Here is a 19,869-nt window from a genome sequence, read left to right as displayed (position 1 = left end):
TAGAGACGAGGTTTCACCATGTTGACCAGGATGGTCTCGATCTCTTGACCTCGTGATCCACCCGCCTCGGCCTCCCAAAGTGCTGGGATTACAGGCCTGAGCCACCGCGCCCGGCAGGTCTCTATAGTCTTAAAGTTTGTTTTTTCTGATGTTAATGTAGCCATTTTATCTCTCTTATGGTTACTGCTTCTATAGTATATTCTTTTTTTCCCATCTTTTTACTTTCAGTTTTGAATGTAAGATGTATCTTTTGTTGAAAGCATATAGTTGGAATTTGTGTTTTTATTCTTTCTGGCAGTCACTGCCTTTCCATTGGTCTATTTACACTATTCATTTTTAATTAGGGATACGGTTGGATTTACATTTGCCATTTTGGTATCTGCTAAACATATACACATTATATGTATCTTTATATACACACATAAAAAGATATATATACATATATAAAGCAAGTATATATGTGTATATATACACACATATGTAGTGTCATTTCACTATGGCTTATATATATCATCCTTTATATATATACATACATATCTTTATGTAGCTAGATAGATATCTCCTATCGTTTTGTTCCTCTGTGTTTCCTCTACTTCCTTTTGTGTTAATTTTTAGTGTGCCATTTTAATTACTCCATTGATTTTTTTTTTTTTTTTTTACTGTATGTTTTTAAAGATATTTTCTTTGTGGTTGCTCTCAGGATTATGCATTTTAACAGGCTGCTTATTATCAGTAAAATAAACTTTCTTCCAGTGTGGGTCCATTTTCTCTTCTTTATTGTATCACTATTGTAATATACATCTATATATGCTATACACCCAGTAGTACAGTGTTGTGATCACTGCTTTATACATTCTTAGGTCTTTTAAAGGAGGGAAGAAATGAGAAAAACATGTTTATAGAGTCTTTTTAAAATTAACACACATATTTACCATTTCTTGTGCTCTTCAATTCTTTCTGTGTAGTTAAGTTTGATGTCTTTTCCTTTCAGCTTGATGGACTTCCTTTAGTGTTTCATGTTTAAAGGCGGATCTGCTAGCAAAAAAGATTGTCTCAATTTTGTGGTTGTCTGGGAATGTTTTTTCATTTTTGAAGGAAAGTTTTGCTGCCTTCTTGGTTGACAGATGTATCTTTTGGCTTTTTGAATATGTGATTTCACTGTCTTCTTGCCGCTATTGTTTCTAACTGGATGTTAGCCACTAATTTCTGCATATGCTGAATCGTCATTCTTTTCCTGCTTTCAAGATTTTTCTCCTTGTGTTTGCTTTCAGCAGTTTGTGATGTGTCCAGGTGTAGATTGCTTTATATTTTCCTACTTGGAATTCATCGTGGTTCTTAGATCTGTAGATTTATTTTCCTTAAAAAAATTAAATTTGGGTCCCGGCACGATGGCTCATGCCTATAATCCCAGCACTTTGAGAGGCCAAGGCAGGTGGATCACCAAAACCCCATCTCTACAAAAATACAAAAATTAGGCATAATGGTGGTGCATGTAATCCCAGCTACTCGGGAGGCTGAGGCAGGAAAATCACTTGAACCCATGAGGCAGAGGTTACAGTGAGCTGAGATCGCACTGTTGCACTCCAGCCTGGGCGACAGAGCAAGACTCCATCTCAAAACAAAAGTAAATTTGGGAAGTTTTTGGCTGATATTTTATTAATTTTTTTTTTTCTGCTCTTTCTCTTCTGTCCTGGTACTCAAAATGTGGGTAAAGTGAATGTTGTTCTACACATGTCTTTGAGGCTATATGTTTGTTTTACTTCCATCTTTGCTCTGTTTTTCAGAGGTGGTGGTTTCTATTGATTTATCTAAAAGTCACTGTTTTTCTTTTGCCATAAATCTGCTGAGCCCTTCTGATGAATTTTTAATTTCTGCTACTGTATTCTTAAACTTCAGGATTTCCATTTGGTTCTTTTACATAATTTCTGCATCTTGTTGAGAATCTCTTATTTGTTGATTGCAGTTTTTCATAATTAAAAAACTTTAAAACATGAGTTTTTTATTTTACATATTTAACATGTGTTTAATAGATACTTTACATAATATATTGTAACAACCCTGGATTGTGATGATCCCCTCCCCTCTTATTGTTACTGTTGTCATTTCACTATAGTTTATATATGATACAATCCTATTGAGAAGAAGAAATTTTATTTTGCACAAAAGATTATCTGGAAAAAGAGATATGCAGAATATCCAGGAAAATTCTGAAATGCAAGAGTATTGAGAGGTGAATAGCTCTACAAGAAGTTGAACTTTTAAAAAAATATGTAAACTGTTGAAATGTTTTTTTAAAAATGAATTAATATTATACTTTCAGAAGTTCAAAGAGGAAATTATTACTGCTGTGGCTATAGGTGGAAAAGACAGTTCTTTTTGCCTTTGTACTATCATAAGCTGATGTAAAATCATAGGATCTTTCATGTATCATCTGGTCTCCACACTTCTTGTGAAGGAATGTATGCAAACTATTCTTGATAGATAGGAATCTAATATTTTAAGAACCTCCAGGGTAGGAAATTCCATACAATCTTTAATCTGTTAACTATGCTCAGAATACTTATTTTTGGGAAGTTTTCTTATTGTGTATAGCCTATACTCTTTTTTTGTTTTCCATATGATATCTTTTTTGTTAGCTTTTCCCTGTCAATGGTAATCATGCTGATAATATTTAATCTGATTTTATACCTGTAATTGTTTCTATTGTAAATACCATATACACTCAACACATGAATATTTACAGTATGCATTGTTTTTGGCCACTAGAATTTTATGTTGAATTTATAAAATAGTTTCTTTAAGTTTTGGCATGCCACTAGTTCTGTTTGTTTGTAAGGACTGCCATTGTGTTTCTTCTCTTTTCACTTCATAGACTTTAACAAAGCCGATATGATTAGTGTTTGTAAGTAGTCTCTTAAGTTTTGTTTTTTTCTAATCTTTTAGGTCTGTAATTCTCTGAATTTCCTTGAACATCCTGAATCTTTGAGGCTGTAGACTCCACATCTAGGCAATTATCCTTTATAAGGCCGAGGTTATTTCTCATTTACTATCTACTTAGCACTATTGTATTGTCACAGTTTCAAGTGTAAAAACAAGTCAGTATGTTGGTCATTCAGTCATAACTTACTGTATTTAGAAAGAATTTTCACTTCAATATTCATACCAATTTGCGCATATTATATTTGTGTAGTATCTTTTCCTACCATAAACAATGTTTTGTTGTGTGTGTGTTTTATTGTAGGAATTGGATGGCATAAGTGATTAAGGTGGTATTGAGGGTTTCTGAAGCCTATGAAAGGTAGAAACTCAACCATGATTTCTTTTTCAACTGTACAGCATTCCCTTCCTTGAAGTCTTCATTTTTACCTTAGTCTCAGGTAATTTTAATACCTATTGTTCATAATCTTGAATAAATAAGTTTTTTCAAATATGAAGTCACTGTTTTTAGCTGCTGGAATTTTATATTGAATTTATATAATAGTTTCTTTAAGTTTTGGTATTCATATTTGGAAACTAATTTTTTTCCTTGAGAAAATAATTTTAAGAGATGTATAATGATGTCATTATTAGGCTCTAGTTTAACACACACAAAAATGTGTAATCTTATGTGAAATTTAACTGAGGGTTATTTTCTTGGTCTAACACTTTTTCCCTTATAGCATTTTTACCCGCCATCCTCAACACATATACACTCACATTAAATATCCTATAATTTTCAGAGAAGCTCTTTTAATACTGGGGAAAGTAAGACGTGTTAGTCCAATTTAATGGTGTTTGCTGTATAATTTTTAAAATGTGAAAAAACATATCAGTTTCTGTACATCTGTACATGTTGCATGTTTGCCTGCACTAATATAAGGAAGCAGTCTTATAGATAATTCAGTAGTCACTTATATTGGATATATTAGTATATAGACTTGGCTACTATGACAGGGGCTAATAAAGGTAGAAATATATTTATATTTACTTGAAAAGTCCATGTAAACTATCTTGCGATTATATGGAGGCTGCAGAATCATTATGTCCCAGGGCTCCTTTGTCTTACTCTGCTATTCTTGTATGTGATTTCTATATTGTGGGCCAGGATGGTTACCATTGTGTCTGCTAATAAGAAAAAGAAAAGGACATTCTCTTTACCTTTAAGAGGAATTTTGTGTGTATCACTTTAACTCGTATCTCTTTGGCTCTAATTTTGTCACATGTCACAGCCAGCTGCAAAGGAGGCTGGGAAATAGCCCTTACCTAGGCAGCCATATGTTGCACTTAATATTTATTACTGGATAATAAGGAGAGAACAGATTCTGGAGAGACAGCCACCTATCTGTCACATTAAGATTTGAGTCATATTTATTTTCATTAAAAACAAAGTGTTGTTGACTTAAACAGTTAACTCTTTTGTTGTTGCTGTTCTGGATGAGCCTTGGTTACTATATAGTGCATATTAAAAATAACCATTAGCAATCTGGCCATAGTGGTATGTGCCCAACCCTGTCTCATTTAATGAAAAAAAATTAGGTGTTTAACATTTGTTCATAAGTATACAGGGAAATTTGTTTTAAGAATCTTTTTTAAAAGTATTTATTTTATTGTGTAAGACTACAGAAACATCATAGTTTAAATATTAATGTTTGAATAATTGATATTGGCATAAAATGTAATGGATGCAACAACTAGATCTAACAGAATGTAGGATTCTGCTTTGTGTGGACTTTTTTTTTTTCAACCTTTTCCCTCCACCTTCCTTGTTAAGATAAATTATAGCTGTTTCTTAAACTGTTTGAATTTCCATAAATTTGAGTTTTAGCATTTCTAAATACGGCTGTCTTCTTGATTTTACATTGTTCTACCAAATTGGTGATAAATATTTGGAATGCAGAATATGCCTAGATTCTGTTTTATTTGAGAGGGACTTCAGTGTTGTATAGAAATGCTTATTAACTTTGCCTTATTCAAGTACTTATAAATTATTTTTCTGTGGTGAAAAAATAGTTTTTCACAGTTTTTGGATTTTTAAAGTTGTATTGCATAAGATGATTATTGTTAGCATGTAAATTTTCTGATTATTGTGTTAGCAGTTGTTGAAATAGATATTTGTTTAAACATCCTTTATTGTTGTTAGCACTGATCAGAGAGACCATTTTGTCCCGTCACCATGATTATAAATGATGTAGGATATTTTGAAATAGTAGTACTTTAAAAACTAACGTGGTTTACAAGATATGTTTTATAGATACAAAATGGTAGTTATATAGAGGTATATCTGAAGAGGTCTTTGTACCTAGACAAGAAATATATTTTGTTTTTTAATAAGAGATGAAGTAGTTTCTGGTTAGATCAAAACTATACTTTTCAAGGATGAAAACTAACACAAAACTTCTTCAGAAAAACAAATAGCAAATTTGTTAAAGGTTCTGGTATTGATGATGTGTTTCATCTTACCAAATGATCCAGAGGCTGGTTGGTATTTATATTTCTAATGCTGATATTTTTAAGGTATAATTTCTTACGGACTGATACACAAGTTACAAATCTTAATATCCAAGTTAATGCAACTGGCATCCTCCAAAAACAAAGTGCTTTGGATCAGAAGTAATTTGTGAATCTAGCTTTTTTCTTTTACCTGTTTTCTGAACAAGTTTCTTTGAGTGCTTCCCTTTTGGCTTACAAGTGAAGTTTCATTTTAGATTGAATAGGTTCTGTTACAAAGTTGGGGGAAGAGGTATTATTGAATTTGTGAGAGTATTTTAAGTTGGAAATTACTCTTTTTATACAAAAGACAATGATGATAAGGTTCCAAAGCTTGCTTGTTATAATCTGCTTTGACTCATATAGTTGAAGTTCTGCATTATTCAAAAAAGTTTATGGAAAATAATATTACTACCAAGCTCAATACATAAAACAGAAACACAGCTTCTCTAAGTGAGAAATATTTATTTCTTTCATGCTTGAATGCAGATTAATTAAAGGTGATAAGTGGCACATGGATGTTCATGTACATTCTGAAAGGGAACTTGGTACTTTAAAAAATTTTAGAGTGTATCGCACAAGTCTTCAAATCTGTTTTCATTTTAAAACTTAAGCCCGCTTTTTTGATGCAGGTGTATCATTAGCACTGACTGGTTTTACATTTATTAGCCATATTTAGGATTATTTTTAAATCTCTTATTGGAAATGGGAAAGTAGAGAGATTTTCCTGGTAAGGCTTTAAGAAAATGGAGGAAAGAAGATAGTTTAAGAAGATATATTTCAACCCATGATAAAAAAGAATGGATGAGGAGAAATTCACTGAGATATGAGTAACAGATAGAGATTGGAAAATAAAAAATGTGGAAAGTGTCAGATCCTTCCACAGAAGAAAAGGGGATTCAGAAACTTCTCCCATGGTAGCCATGAGATGGAGTAGTCAGATAAGGAGAGTTTGATTGCTTTGCCAAGCCAAGCAACGATGATAGAGAGGCCTTACAAGGTAAGAGGGGAATTCAATGACTTAGGAAGTTCAACGACTTCCTAACGTGTCCCGGGTCTTTTTAAGTCAGGAAATAGTATGATAAGGTAAAATGTGCATTGAGTCTGGTAAGTCTGGTTTGAAACCCCAGTTTACTTCTTAGCTATGCATCCTTGGGTAAGCCCCAATTTGTCTGTTAAATGGGGCTATGCTGTTACTGTCTTGAGGGTTATTGTAAATATTAAGTAGGATAATGTATTTAAAGGTGCCTAGCACAGTGTCTTACATCTAATAGATCTCAGCACACATTAGTTGTCTTTCCTCTCCAGGTTTTCATAATGTCTGGATTTTAGAATACAGACATAAACCTATTAATTTGGAAAGACTTCATTAATTGTATAAAACTTCCATTAAAAACCTCAGCAAGCATTTTTCCCCAATTTTTATTTTTTTTTAATTTTAAAAATGTATTTATTTTTGAGACAGTCTCATTCATTCTGTTGCCCAGGCTGGAGTACAATGGCAGGATCTCGGCTCACTGCAACCTCTGCCCCCCGGGTTCAAGCAATTCTCCTGCCTCAAGCCTCTTGAGTAGCTGGGATTACAAGCACCTGTCACTGTGCCTGGCTAATTTTTGTATTTTTAGTAGAGATAGCATTTCACCATGTTGATCAGGCTGGTCTTGAACTCCTGACCTCATGATCTACCTTCCTTGTCCTCCCAAAGTGCTGGTATTACAGGTGTGAGCCACCATGCCCAGCGGTTTCCCAATTTTTAATTGGATCTTGTAGAACAAGCAAGCATTTTTAAGAGCCTTGTATATTTGATTAAAAATGAGTAGTAGTGCCCAACTTGTCCATTTGTAATGCTTCTATTAACTTTGTCCTCTGAGGACAAGCCCAAACAGTTCCCCAAGTTTGGGAAATAATTGTCAAAAATGTTTGTGTTAAAAGCCTGTGTGTTTAATTCCTTATTAAAAGCCCTGACCCAAAGCTGTTTACTCTGTTTCAACTTATAAATCTATACAGCTTAGTTTTTAATTACTTACACATAGTTGATGAGAAACATTAAATTAGAAGATAACCACAGGAAGAGTCAGCTATTTCTTCTAGTAGACAGGAGAAAAGTTTTGGCAGATAATTTACCTTCTTTTTAAGTACCTCTTCTGCCACGGGGCTTAAATGACTGGGGGGTTACTTAAGCCACTAAAGTTAGGCATTCACACAGCTGAAATGAGCGTATGTCAATAGGAAAGGATAGTAGATGTGTGTGGGGTTGGGAGTGGGAGTGGGGAGGGAAAATTTAATGGAAATGGAAGTTGTGTTGTGTCCCCCTAGATAACCCTGTAGCCAGTTTCTCTTGCAGAGGGATGGTGATGAAGGAAGAAAAAAAATCATGGAAGCGAGGGGAAGAATGCAGAATTTGAAGTAATCTGGGAAAGGGAGATTTAGGAGAAATTGGCCCGAGTTGGTCTCCTTCCTTTCTCTTTTCTGCTCTGTTCTAGTTTTCAGCATTCTCTGCTCTGAGTAACTTGAAGTGCACAGGAAGGATTGCTTCCCATTCTTAGCTAAATTAGCCCTAGGACATCATTGTCCAGCCTATCTTGGTTCTTAACAGTTCTGTCATTTTGTACCCTGTGGTGTCAGCTGCCTAAGGTCTCTTCACATACAAGATGAAGGGTCTTCACAGGGAGCTCAGAGTGGCTTATTACTCCACATATTTTCTTTTCTCTGCAGTTGGACAGAGGTTCCTTGGAGCTGAAATTGTTTAGTTTTCTTTTTTCCCCTTCCAGATCAGTTTTCCATGTGAGTAGTATGATTTAAAGGAAGCATTATTTCTTTCTTCCTCTCTTCCATATGATATCCCTAACCCCTGACTTTCCATTAATTATACACACATTTGGATCAGAAAGCAGTTGGCTTTTTGAGGAGTTGACAAGAAGAGACAATTAATTATTCACATTTTAGTGTGGCTTGATTACCTCACTTTTCTCTCTTTACACTTGGCTAATTCTCCCTAAAAATACTAAAATTAGAGGAGGGATATGGCATGTGTTAGCTTTTGAGCATGGGAGCATTTGTTGTATCTGGATTTTTGAATATGCAGTGAGGCACATGAGAGCTTTGACAGAGACCACTTGAGTTTAAGTGGGAAAGGTTAAAACCGTAATGGCATAGAAGGGACGTGCAAGGACAATAAAAATGTATTTTTCCTACTTTATCTTTTTTTAAATTTTTAAGTGTAGCTTTGTCCTATTCCCTTTTTCAGTGGGCCTAGTAAAATTTCCTGGCCAGAGACAGGTTGAGGTATATGATAGAGGTATGACTCACTTTGTTTTTGAAACATATCTTAAAATCACACTAAGTTTTTGTTTTAAAATAAAGAAGAAAAACAAGACCTAGAGTCACTTCTGTTACTCATACCCTGTTAGCTTGCTGTAACATTAAAGAAAGAAAAGATGTTGGTACATGAAAAAAGGAATAATATAAAGTCAAAATTAGTCTTCTTCATGAAGATCCTTCTTATTTTATTTTCCAAATTCCAGTTAACTTTCTTTGCAGGAAAAAAAAATTATATAATATATATGTGTGTGTGTGTGTGTGTGTGTGTGTGTGTGTGTGTGTGTGTATTTCTGTACATACATCTGTCTATATATAGATAGATAGATTTCTCTTTTTCTCTATATATATCTATATAGATATATCTATTATGTATTAGAAACATTAAATTAGAAGATGACCACAAGAAGAGATATAGATATATATTGATAGATCTATATAGATACATATATATATAGATATGTAGAGAGAGATATCTATATAGATAGATATAGATATATATAGAGAGAGAGGAAGAGAGAGAGAGGGAAGTATATATATATATATATATATAGAGAGAGAGAGAGAGAGAGAGAGACAGAGAGAGAGAGAGAAAGAGAGAAAGGATCCTACTATTTACCTAGTTCTCCTTGATTTTTTTCACTTAACGTATCTTGGAGAACCAGCACATAAAGCTAACATCATTCCTTTTAATGCCTGCATGTATTCCATTGTATGGTTGGGTTATGATTAGTCTAACAAGTCACCTGTCTATGGATGCTCTAGCTTGTTTCCAGTCTTTTCTCATTGAAGGGTTGTATCAAACGTCCTTATACTTACTTCTTTGGTGAACATCTATGAATAGGCCATAAGGTTGTGTACTATGTATCCCTAGCAGTGAGATTGCTGGATCAAGAGTACATACAGTTTTCATTTTGATAGATATTTCCAAAGATCAGTTTAAAACTTTGTCTTATTTAAAACCTTGTCTTCATTGATATTGGAGTCTGTTCTGGTATTCTGGGGAAATTTCAGGCTATTTCAAAAACAGTTTCCAGGCCAGACAGTTTAACTCCAAGCATATGCCTTAATTTAGGGCCATAGGAACAAGGAACTGTATGTAAAAAGGAAGACAGATTTATTTTTCTTTGCATGTGGTCTGTTTATAGGAATATATTTGAAGAGGTCATTTGTTTTTCATTTGGAGTATTTCCACTTTCTCTTCAGTTTACTACTTCTGTATTTACTACTTCTGTATCGAGGTATGTTATCTTCCTGTTCCAAGTCTCTCACTCTAGCACTTTATGCCTCTTTTCCAAAATATTATCTGTCCCCAGAGTACTACTACTTCCTCAGTACGTACTGTTTTGGCTTGATGTTAGCCATAAGATTAGTTAAAAAACAAGTTACATAAAGTTACAGCAAAGGATACAGTCAACAAAGTTGAAGAGACAACCCACAGAATAGGGGAAAATAGTTGCAAACTACCCATCTAATGAGGGATTAATAACCAGAATATATAAGGAGTTCAAACAACTCTATAGGAAAAACAATTGAATAATTCAATAAAAAAATGAGCAAAAGATTTGAATAGACATTTCTGAAAAGAAGACATACAAATGGCAGACAGACATATGAAAAGGTGCTCAACATCATTGATCATCAGAGAAATGCAGATCAAAACTACCATGAGATGTCGTCTCACCCCAGTTAAAATGGCTTGCATCCAAAAGACAGGCAATAACCAATGCTGGTGAGGATGTGGAGAAAAGGGAATTCTTGTATGCTGTTGGTGGGAATATAAATTATTACAACTGCGATGGAGAAAAGTTTGGAGGTTCCTCAAAAAACTAAAAATTGAGCTACCATGCGATCTAGCAATCCCACTGCTGGATATGTACCCCCAAAAAAGGAAATCAGTGTATTACAGAGATGCTTGCACTCCTATGTTTGTTGCAGCACTGTTTACAATAGCTGAGAATTGGAAGCCACCTAAGTGTAAGCAGATGAGTGGATGAAGAAAATGTGGCATATATACACAATGGAGTAGCATTCAGCCATAAAAAAGAATGGGATCCAGTCATTTGCAACAACATGGATGAAACTAGAGAGCATTATGTTAAATGAAAGAAGCCAGGCACAGAAAGACAAATGCATGTTCTCACTTACATGTGGGATCTAAAAATCAAAACAATTGAACTCATGGGCATAGAGAGTAGAAGGATAGTTACTAGAGGCTGAGAAGGGGGAGGTGGGATGGTTAATGGGCACAAAAATAATAGAAAAAATGAAGAAGATCTACTATTTGATAACACAATAGGATGACTGTAGTCAATAATAACTTGATTGTACATTTAAAAATAAAGTATAATTGGGTTGTTTGTAACTCAAGAGGTAAATTCTTGAGGGGATGGATACCCCATTCTCCATGATTTGCTTATTTCACATTGCATGTCTGTTTCAGAACATCTCATGTACCCCATAAATATATATACTTATGTATATATGTACTCCTGCAAATTAAAAAATGTTTAGCATGACCTAATATGTACATAATAGTTAAAACTATATTCCTATAGTATTGTGTCAATATATTATATATAAAAAACATAAAAATACAGTTATTTTATATTTTAAATGATTGTTTCTAAGTTTTCTTTAGTGATTTGCCCGATAGTGTTCTCTGTCAATTTATTCTTTATTGAATTCATCTCTTTATTTTTAAAGTATTTTAATATATTAAGGATATGGAGTCTTTGATGTTACAGATTTAAGGATTTCCAAAGAAATGGTTAGAATAATCAAATTTTAGCTTTAAGAGACTTGTTTCATTTAGTTTTGGAACAGCTTATTTTCTAAGAAAAGTAATAAATGAAATTTTTGAAGAAAGCAGTTATTTGGTGATATATTTAAGATCTTTGACCTTTATTTTTGTTTATTTATTTTTGAGACAGGGTCTTGTTCTGTCACCCAGGCGAGTTGCAGGGGTACGATCACAGCTCACTGCAGATTTGACCTCCAGGGCTCAAGTCATCCTCCTGCTTCAGCCTCCCAGGTAGCTGGGGCCACAGGTGTGCACCACCATGCCCAGCTAATTACTGTGTTTTTATTTTGCAGAGATGGGGTTTTGCCATGTTGCCCTGGCTGGTCTCAAAACTTCTGGGCTCAAGCAATACACCTGCCTTGGCCTCCTAAAGTGTTGGAATTACAAGCGTGAGCTACCACACCCAGCAGTCTTTGACCTTTAGATTTTAAGACCTTAAGATTTTGAAAAGTGTTTTGTACAGATATCCGGTATGTATTCTAGGCTTATAATACCTGGTACCAGAGAAGACAAGATTAGCAAGTATGAATTATACTTCTGTGTATTTTGCTGTTTATAAGGTTTTTTGAGCTTTCCATTTTAGTAAAGGTGTCTCTGTTAATGATAACCTTAGCAAGTGAAAGAGTATTTTGATTTCGGCACTGTCTGGGAATTTAACTTAGGTACTTGACTGCTGAAAACTATGATCATAGTTGGTCATTGCTTTTGTGATTAATTTGGGAAAGAAGTGACTAAACTGAAATATACATAACATTTTCGTTTGATAATCACTGCTGTAGTGACTTTCTAGTATACCTTTGTTTACATTTTTTATTTCATCAAGATAAACTCCAAAATGTAGAATTCCTGGTTCAAAGATTATGTACATTTTTAGGGCTTTTGATACATACTACCAAATTGCTTTTGAAAATAGTTGGTCTAATATGTACTTTTATTATCAGTAGATGAGTGTTTTTTTCTTTAATACTAAAACATTGGTATTTTTTAAGAGTCATCAGTTTGGTAGATGAAATATGATAGTGCTATTTAATGGTAATTTCTTAGATTACTACTGTGACTCTTTTTTATACGTTGAATGACTATTTCTAAATTTTCTTTAATGATTTGCTTGATAATGCTCTCTGTCAGTCTATTCCTTATTGAATTCATCTATATATTTTTAAGACATTTTAATATTTTATTAATATGTTAAAGAATATGGATTCCTTGACTGATGTTACAAATACTTTTCCCCTCTTTGCTTTTATGTCAGGTTTATTTTTCAGTGATATAAAGTAGTTAGGATTTTATGCCTTTATATCAAAATGAAAATTTGTGTTTTATTCTACCAGCCTTTGGAAACAGATCTTGGTATTACAGTTTTTTTTTTTTAATTTATTTTTATTTTTTGAGATGGAATTTCGCTCTTGTTACCCAGGCTGGAGTGCAATGGCGCGATCTCGGCTCACTGCAACCTCCGCCTCCTGGGTTCAGGCAATTCTCCTGCCTCAGCCTCCTGAGTAGCTGGGTATTACAGTTTTAAAATTGGAGGCAGTTCCAAAGTACATGAATAAAATCTTTCTATTTGAATGTTCAAATTCTTAATTTGAGAATAAAAAAGAATCAAGTAGTCATATAAAACTAATTTAATATGTTTTGTTGTCAAACTTGGTCTTTCTAGGCAGTTATACTTAAGCATGAACATTGACGACAAACTGGAAGGATTGTTTCTTAAATGTGGCGGCATAGACGAAATGCAGTCTTCCAGGACAATGGTTGTAATGGGTGGAGTGTCTGGCCAGTCTACTGTGTCTGGAGAGCTACAGGATTCAGTACTTCAAGATCGGACTATGCCTCACCAGGAGATCCTTGCTGCAGATGAGGTGTTACAAGAAAGTGAAATGAGACAACAGGATATGATATCACATGATGAACTCATGGTCCATGAGGAAACAGTGAAAAATGATGAAGAGCAGTTGGAAACACATGAAAGACTTCCTCAAGGACTACAATATGCGCTTAATGTCCCTGTAAGTAATTTCTTTATAAGATACTAAACTTAGAAACATAATTTCTTGTTAAGTAATACTGCAAGTTATCAAAGAAATTTCAGAAAATGTTTCAGGGCTAGTGTTCTTGAATAGATATACTAAAATATTGACATAAATCATATTTGAAAGGCAAAATTAAGTTCTTGTATTATTTTGGAAGCTTATGTCTTTCAGGATAACAATATTTCTCTGTCAGGATTACTTTAGTATTAAATTTTTATGTGCTTAATTTTTAAAGATATTTTATTTCTACTTTTTCCTTAAAGTAAAATATTTGGATATTCAACATAAGTAGAAAAAGATCACACATTCAAGGGTTTTTCCTTCAAATTCTGTAATTCCTGGGAATTTCTACCTTCTTAAAGTTTTCTAATATGCTCCTATTCTCCTTTCTTTCTGTATTCCCCACTTGCTTGATCTGTTTATCTTATTAAAATATATTGGCTCTTTACTCCTTTCATCTACCCCAGACATCATTTAAGATGTTTTTAAGCACCTATATCTTTTTCCTTCTTCTACCTTTATTTTTACCCAGTAGTCAATGAAACCACAACCATCATGTAATTCTTGTGTCTTCTTTCTATGATATTAAATCTGGGTTCCTTTTAGTTTATCTAACATGTACTTTTTCTTTTGGTTTAGGACTTTAATATATTCTGCCTGACATACTACCCTTGCCAAAATTAAACAGTACAGCACGAACATTTCCTCAATAATACTCCACACCTGTTTTATAACCCTTAGATAGTGCTCCATCATCATCAGCCTATCACTTCTCTTGACTCTGTTGAGTCCCTCTGATAGGGACTTGTGATTACTTGTACAGTGTTTCTCTGATAGATTGTAGACTCTGTGAGGGCAGGAGTTTTATCTTATTTTTCACTGTAGTCCAGGTGTTGGCACATGGTGTGAATGAATGGATAACTATTTACAGTTGTGCTCTTCACCATCTTTTACCTAGCCCATTGCAATCCTTTTCCTCTTTAGCCTATTGATTTGATGGATTACATTAATTGATTTTTGGATGTGAAAGCAACTTTCATACTAGAATAAATCCTGCTTATTTGTGATGTATAGTTCTTTTCAGACATGGTTGAATTTGATTTGATAACATTTTGAGAATTTTTACATTTGTGTTCATGGGAAATATTATTGGTCTGTAGTTTCCTTGATGTCTGTCTGTTTTTGGTATTAGGGTAATGCTGGTCTCATAGAATGAATTAGCAAGTATTCCCTCTGCTTATATTTTCTGAAAGAGATTGTAGAGAATTGATACAAATTCTTTTTAAAATGTTTGGTGAAATTCACCAGTGAACCCCTTTGGGTCTGGTGCTTTCTGTTTTGGAAGGTTATATATTGTTGATTCCATTTCTTTTATAAATACAGGTCTTTTCAGATTATCTAATTCTTCTTGTGTGAGTTTTGACAGATTGTGTCTTCCAAGGAATTGGTCCATTTTGATACAGTTGTCAAATTTGTGGGAACAAAGTTTATAGTATTCTTTTATTATCCTTTTAATGTGCGAGGTTTTATAGTGATGTCCCCCTTTCATTTCTGATAATTACTAATTTGTGTTTTCTCTTTTTTCTTAGAGTTTTCTTTAAAAAAAAAAATTACTCTCTTAACAATTCCTTTTTTTTTTTTTTGGTGAAGCGGTGTTATTTATTGAGTTAAATAATACAGGATTTTTGTGTGTGTCTGTAATTGATATACATTTTGATTTTTAAAAAGACACTGCCTTATATCACGACAAAGCAGATTTACATACAACTATTGGTTGCAGAAAAACAAAGTTTCTATGTGATCTAAACAGAGGTACTCTTCCTTGATCATAAGAAAATGCAGTCTTTTTAGAAGGTAAAGCTATTAAGATTACAGAAGCTCTACCAAAATGCTTTAAGCAAAAACTCTTTAAGAAAAAGATATGAGTTCTCATTTTCTATTCTTGGCATAAATTTTAATTCTTTCTAGTAGAACCTAAATCTTCTGAATGCCTTTTAGCATCATCGAAAGCTTGAACTTCTTCTATTTCTGGATTAAAAATTCATTCACAAATGATCTGTGCAATACGATCACTTTTTCTGACTTTAAACTTTTCTTTGCCAAAATTAAACGTGCAGCACCAACATTTTCTCAGTAATTTTCATCTGTGACACCAGCTCCTACATCAGTAAAGTGTTTTGCAGCCAAGCCAGACCATGGAGCTAGTCTTCTATAACACCCAGAAGGAAGAGCTTTATCCATAGGTGGTATTGTATCATAATAGGCACCATCGAGGTCATAGCCTGCTATGGGCTGTGGCCTGCTCAGAAAGCAGGGCAAAACAGAGCTGTGTGCTGCCCTCTTCTGCAAGCCAGACCAGTTTGCTGGGGGTAATGGTGGATGTCTCTTCAGAGCAGGGCATGGCAGAGCGAGAATGCGGGCAGAGGAAAGAGGAGTTTTAAAGTGTCCATTTTAGTAGTGTAAACCATAGTGACATTTTTGCACAACAGATCTCCAGAACTTTTTCATCTTGCAAAACTGAAATGGAAACTCATGTTTGAACAACTCTGCATTTCCCCCTGCCCAGTGGTAGAGGCTTGCTTATTTTATTGATATTTTCAAAGAAACAGCTTTTGGTTTTGTTGATTTTTTTTTTTTTTCTATGTATCCTATTTTCAGTCTCATTTATTTCTGCTTTAATTTTTATTATTTTTTTTCTGCTTGTTTTGGATTTAATTTGCCCTTCCTAAATTCTAGTTTCCCAAATCCCTTCGTAAATTCTTCCTAAATTTTAGTTTCCTAAAGTGGAAGCATATTCATTTTAGATTTATTTCTAATATATGCATTCATGCTATAAATTTTCCTCTAAGCACTGCTTTAGCTACATTGCCCAGATTTTTATAGTTGTGTTTTTATTTTCATTTAGTTCAATATATTTTAAATTTTCTGTTAAGATTTCTTCTTTGAACTAGGTGTGGTGGCTCATGCCTGTAATCTCAGCACTTTGGGAGGCTAAGGTGGGCAGCTCACTTAAGGTCAGGAGTTTGAGACCAGCCTGGGCAACATGACAAAATCCCATCTCTATTAAAAATACAAAAATTAGCCAGGCAGGGTGGTGCATGCCTGTAATCCCAGCTACGCGGGAGGCTGAGGCACGAGAATCACTTGAACTCAGGAGGCAGAGGTTGCAGTGAGTCAAGGTTGCACTACTGCAGTCTAGCCTGGGTGACAGAGTAAAACTCTGTCTTAAAAAAAAAAAAAATGTATGAGCTTGAAAAGAATGTGGGCTCTATCTTTATTTGATGAAGTCTATAAATTGCAATAGACTGACATTTTTATTGGACTGACAGTAACCTGAGCCTTCTCCAATCTATCTTTCAGATAGTTTCTACAGTGATCTTTCTAAACGAGATGTATACATGCCATTCCCTTACTAAAACTTCTCCAGTGGTTCCTCATTACTAAACAGCCAAAATGTACTTTTTTGCATGGGTGGAAATAGCCATCATAATCCAGTCCCTTCTTAACCAACTTTTCTTTTTTTTAACTGTAGTTCAGCCCCTTTCCCCACCATTTTATGCTTTAGGCATATCAAATTAATTTAGTTGCCTAGGCCCACTATGGTTTTTTTTCTGTTACTTTTGTTCATGTCGTATATGCCTATAATACTATTTATTTGGCAGTTTACTATTGTTCACTTTTCACATTAAAAGATTTCTCTTTCTTGTGATTTTCATTATGGTAACTGTAATAACTCTGCATTTCTTTGCTTGCAAAACTGTCTTGCCATTATATTTTAATGCCTGTTTTTCTGTATCCTGCCTTTAAATTTTGTGTTCTCAATAACTGGGCAGTCACATTTTTTGAGTGAAAACATGCATTCTGTTTTTAATGAGGAAAAGTTTGAAGTGAAATGCTCAGATTCTGAATTTGTAGTTCAGAGTTTTGACAACTGCATAAATTTGTATAATCTGCAGTCCATCAAGATACCAAATATTTTCATCATCCTAGGAAGTTTTTTTGTGTGTGTGATTCTTCCCAGTCAGTTCCCTCCACAACAATTGTTCTGATACTTTTTCTTCATAGATTGTTGTTGTCCCTTGAGAACTTCATGTAGATGGAATTATATGTATGTAACTCTTGTGTCTGGCTGCTTTTGCACAACATGTTTTTGGGATTCATCCATGTTGTTTGAAGGTATTAACAGTTCATTCTTTTTCCCTATTGATTAATGTTCAGTCATTTTAATTAATATCTTTAAAATTGGTTTATCCATTTTCCTTTTGTGGTTGTGTTGTTTCTTTTTAATTACTATGAATAAAGTGGTTAGGAAAATTTTTGTACAAGTCTTTTTTCATTTCTCTTGGTACATGTTTGTGTAAGTCTTATTTCTTTTGAGTTTTCATTGATGGATATCTTTAAATCAGCATTACACCAATCAGAATCCATCTTTAAATCAGTATCATGCTGTTTTGATTGCTGTATCTTTTATAGTAAATCCTGAAATCAAGTTGTGCAAGTCCTCCAATTTTGTTGTTCTTTTGCAAGACTGTAGTGATTATGTTAGGCCCTTTGCATTTTCATACAAAGTATAGAATCAGCCTTTCAGGGTTTTTTTTTTTTTTTTTTTAGCCAGCTGATTCTGATTGGGATTGCATTGATTCTATATATTGACTTGATACAAACCAATATCTAAACAATTATGGCTCCCAGTCCATGAACGTAGTACACCTTTACTTTTATTTAGGTTTTCTTTATTTCAGCATTCTTAGGTTTCTTCACTATCATATTGTTCATATGTTTTATTTCTTCCTTTCCAATCTGTATTTCTTTTTTTCCCCTTCCTTATTGCACTGACTGGCCTACAAAACAATGATGAATAGAAGTGGTGCAGGTAGATGTCTTTGCTTTCTTCCAGATCTTAAGGGGATTGCATTTACTCTTTCATCAAGGATTATGTTAGGGGCCAGGTGCAGTGGTTGATGCCTGTAATCTTAGCACTTTAGGAGGCCAGGGCAGGTAGGGAGATTGCTTAAACTAAGGAGTTCAAGACCAGCCTGTGCAACATGGGGAAACCCCATCTCTGTGGTGTGGGGGGGAATCTGGGCATGGTGGCATGCACCTGTAGTCTCAGCTAGTTGGGAGGATCATCAGAGCCCAGGAGGCTGAAGTTGCATTGAGCTGAGATTACACCACTGTACTCCAGTCTGGGTGACAAAGTGAGACCCTGTTTCAAAAAAAGGAAAAAAAAGGAATTAGGCGTAGGTTTTTCATAGATTACTTTTATTAGGTTGAAGTGTTCTTCCTAGTTTGTGCTGACACTTTTTTTTTTTTTAAAGTAAATGGATATTTAACTTCATCAAGTACTTCTTCTGCATCTATTGAAATGATCATATGAATATTCTCTCATTCTCTTAATACGGTGAATTGTGTTATTTTCAAATATTGAACAGCTCTTGCGTTCCTGGGATGTATCACACTTGGTCATGATGTGTCATTCTTTTATCTTGTTGAATTCAGTTTACCAATTTAAAATTTTTTATGTTTATGAGACATACTAGTCGTTTTTCTTTTTCTTTTTTTTTTGAAATAGCTATGTCATTTTTAGGTATATTGGGTTCATTGTAAATGCGTTAGGAAGTATTTCCTTCTCTATTTTCTGAAAGAGTTTGTGTAACATTGATATTTTTATCATGCATATTTGATAGGCTTTATCAGTAAAGCTAATCTTGGGTAAAGTTTTCTTTGTGGGAAGGGTTTTTTGTTGTTCTTTGGAGACAAGTTCTTCTCTGTTGCCCAGGCCAGAACACAGAGTGCAGGGGCACAGTCACACTTCACTGTGACCTCAACCTCTTGGGCTTAAATGGTCCTCCCACCTTAGCCTCCCAAGTAGTTGGGACTGCAAGCACATGTCATCACACCAGGCTGATTAAAAAAATTTTTTTTTGTAGAGACAGGGTCTCACTATGTTGCCCAGACCTGTCTTGTCTCAAACTCCTGGGCCCAAGTGGCCTCCCACCTCAGCCTGTGAGAAAGTTTTAAATTACATATTTTATTTAAAAAACATAAGTAGGCTATTCATACTAAATTTTTTTCTTGAATAAATTTTGGTAAGTTGTATTTTTAAAGGAATTTGTCTATTTCTTAATTGTTTAATTGACTAAGACTCTTAATAAGATTTTCTTTTGATGTTTTAAGAATCTATGGTGATTTCTTTTTTCTCATTCCTGACATTGGTATAATAATTCTTCTTCTTTTTTTTTTTTTTTT

At 34.1% G+C, this 19,869-nt stretch overlaps 1 protein-coding gene across 3 annotated transcripts in view; it reads left to right on the top strand.

Annotated features, from left to right (window-relative positions):
- Positions 1 to 19,869, top strand: part of ZNF148 (zinc finger protein 148) — a 148,815-nt gene that overhangs the window by 48,421 nt on the left and 80,525 nt on the right. For all 3 annotated transcript variants that reach the window (XM_017516436.2, XM_037734214.1, XM_017516438.2), the window contains 2 exons: positions 3,242 to 3,377; positions 13,248 to 13,596. In XM_017516436.2, coding sequence (XP_017371925.1) covers positions 13,264 to 13,596 — 333 coding nt within the window. In that variant the 5' untranslated portion in view covers positions 3,242 to 3,377; positions 13,248 to 13,263. The remainder of the gene's footprint in view (positions 1 to 3,241; positions 3,378 to 13,247; positions 13,597 to 19,869) is intronic.

Source organism: Cebus imitator, unplaced genomic scaffold (assembly GCF_001604975.1).
Source record: "Cebus imitator isolate Cc_AM_T3 unplaced genomic scaffold, Cebus_imitator-1.0 Scaffold588, whole genome shotgun sequence".
NCBI classification, from domain to species: Eukaryota; Metazoa; Chordata; class Mammalia; order Primates; family Cebidae; genus Cebus; species Cebus imitator.
The sequence above is the reverse complement of the archived record's forward strand: the minus strand, read 5'-3'. Positions and strand labels throughout refer to the sequence as shown.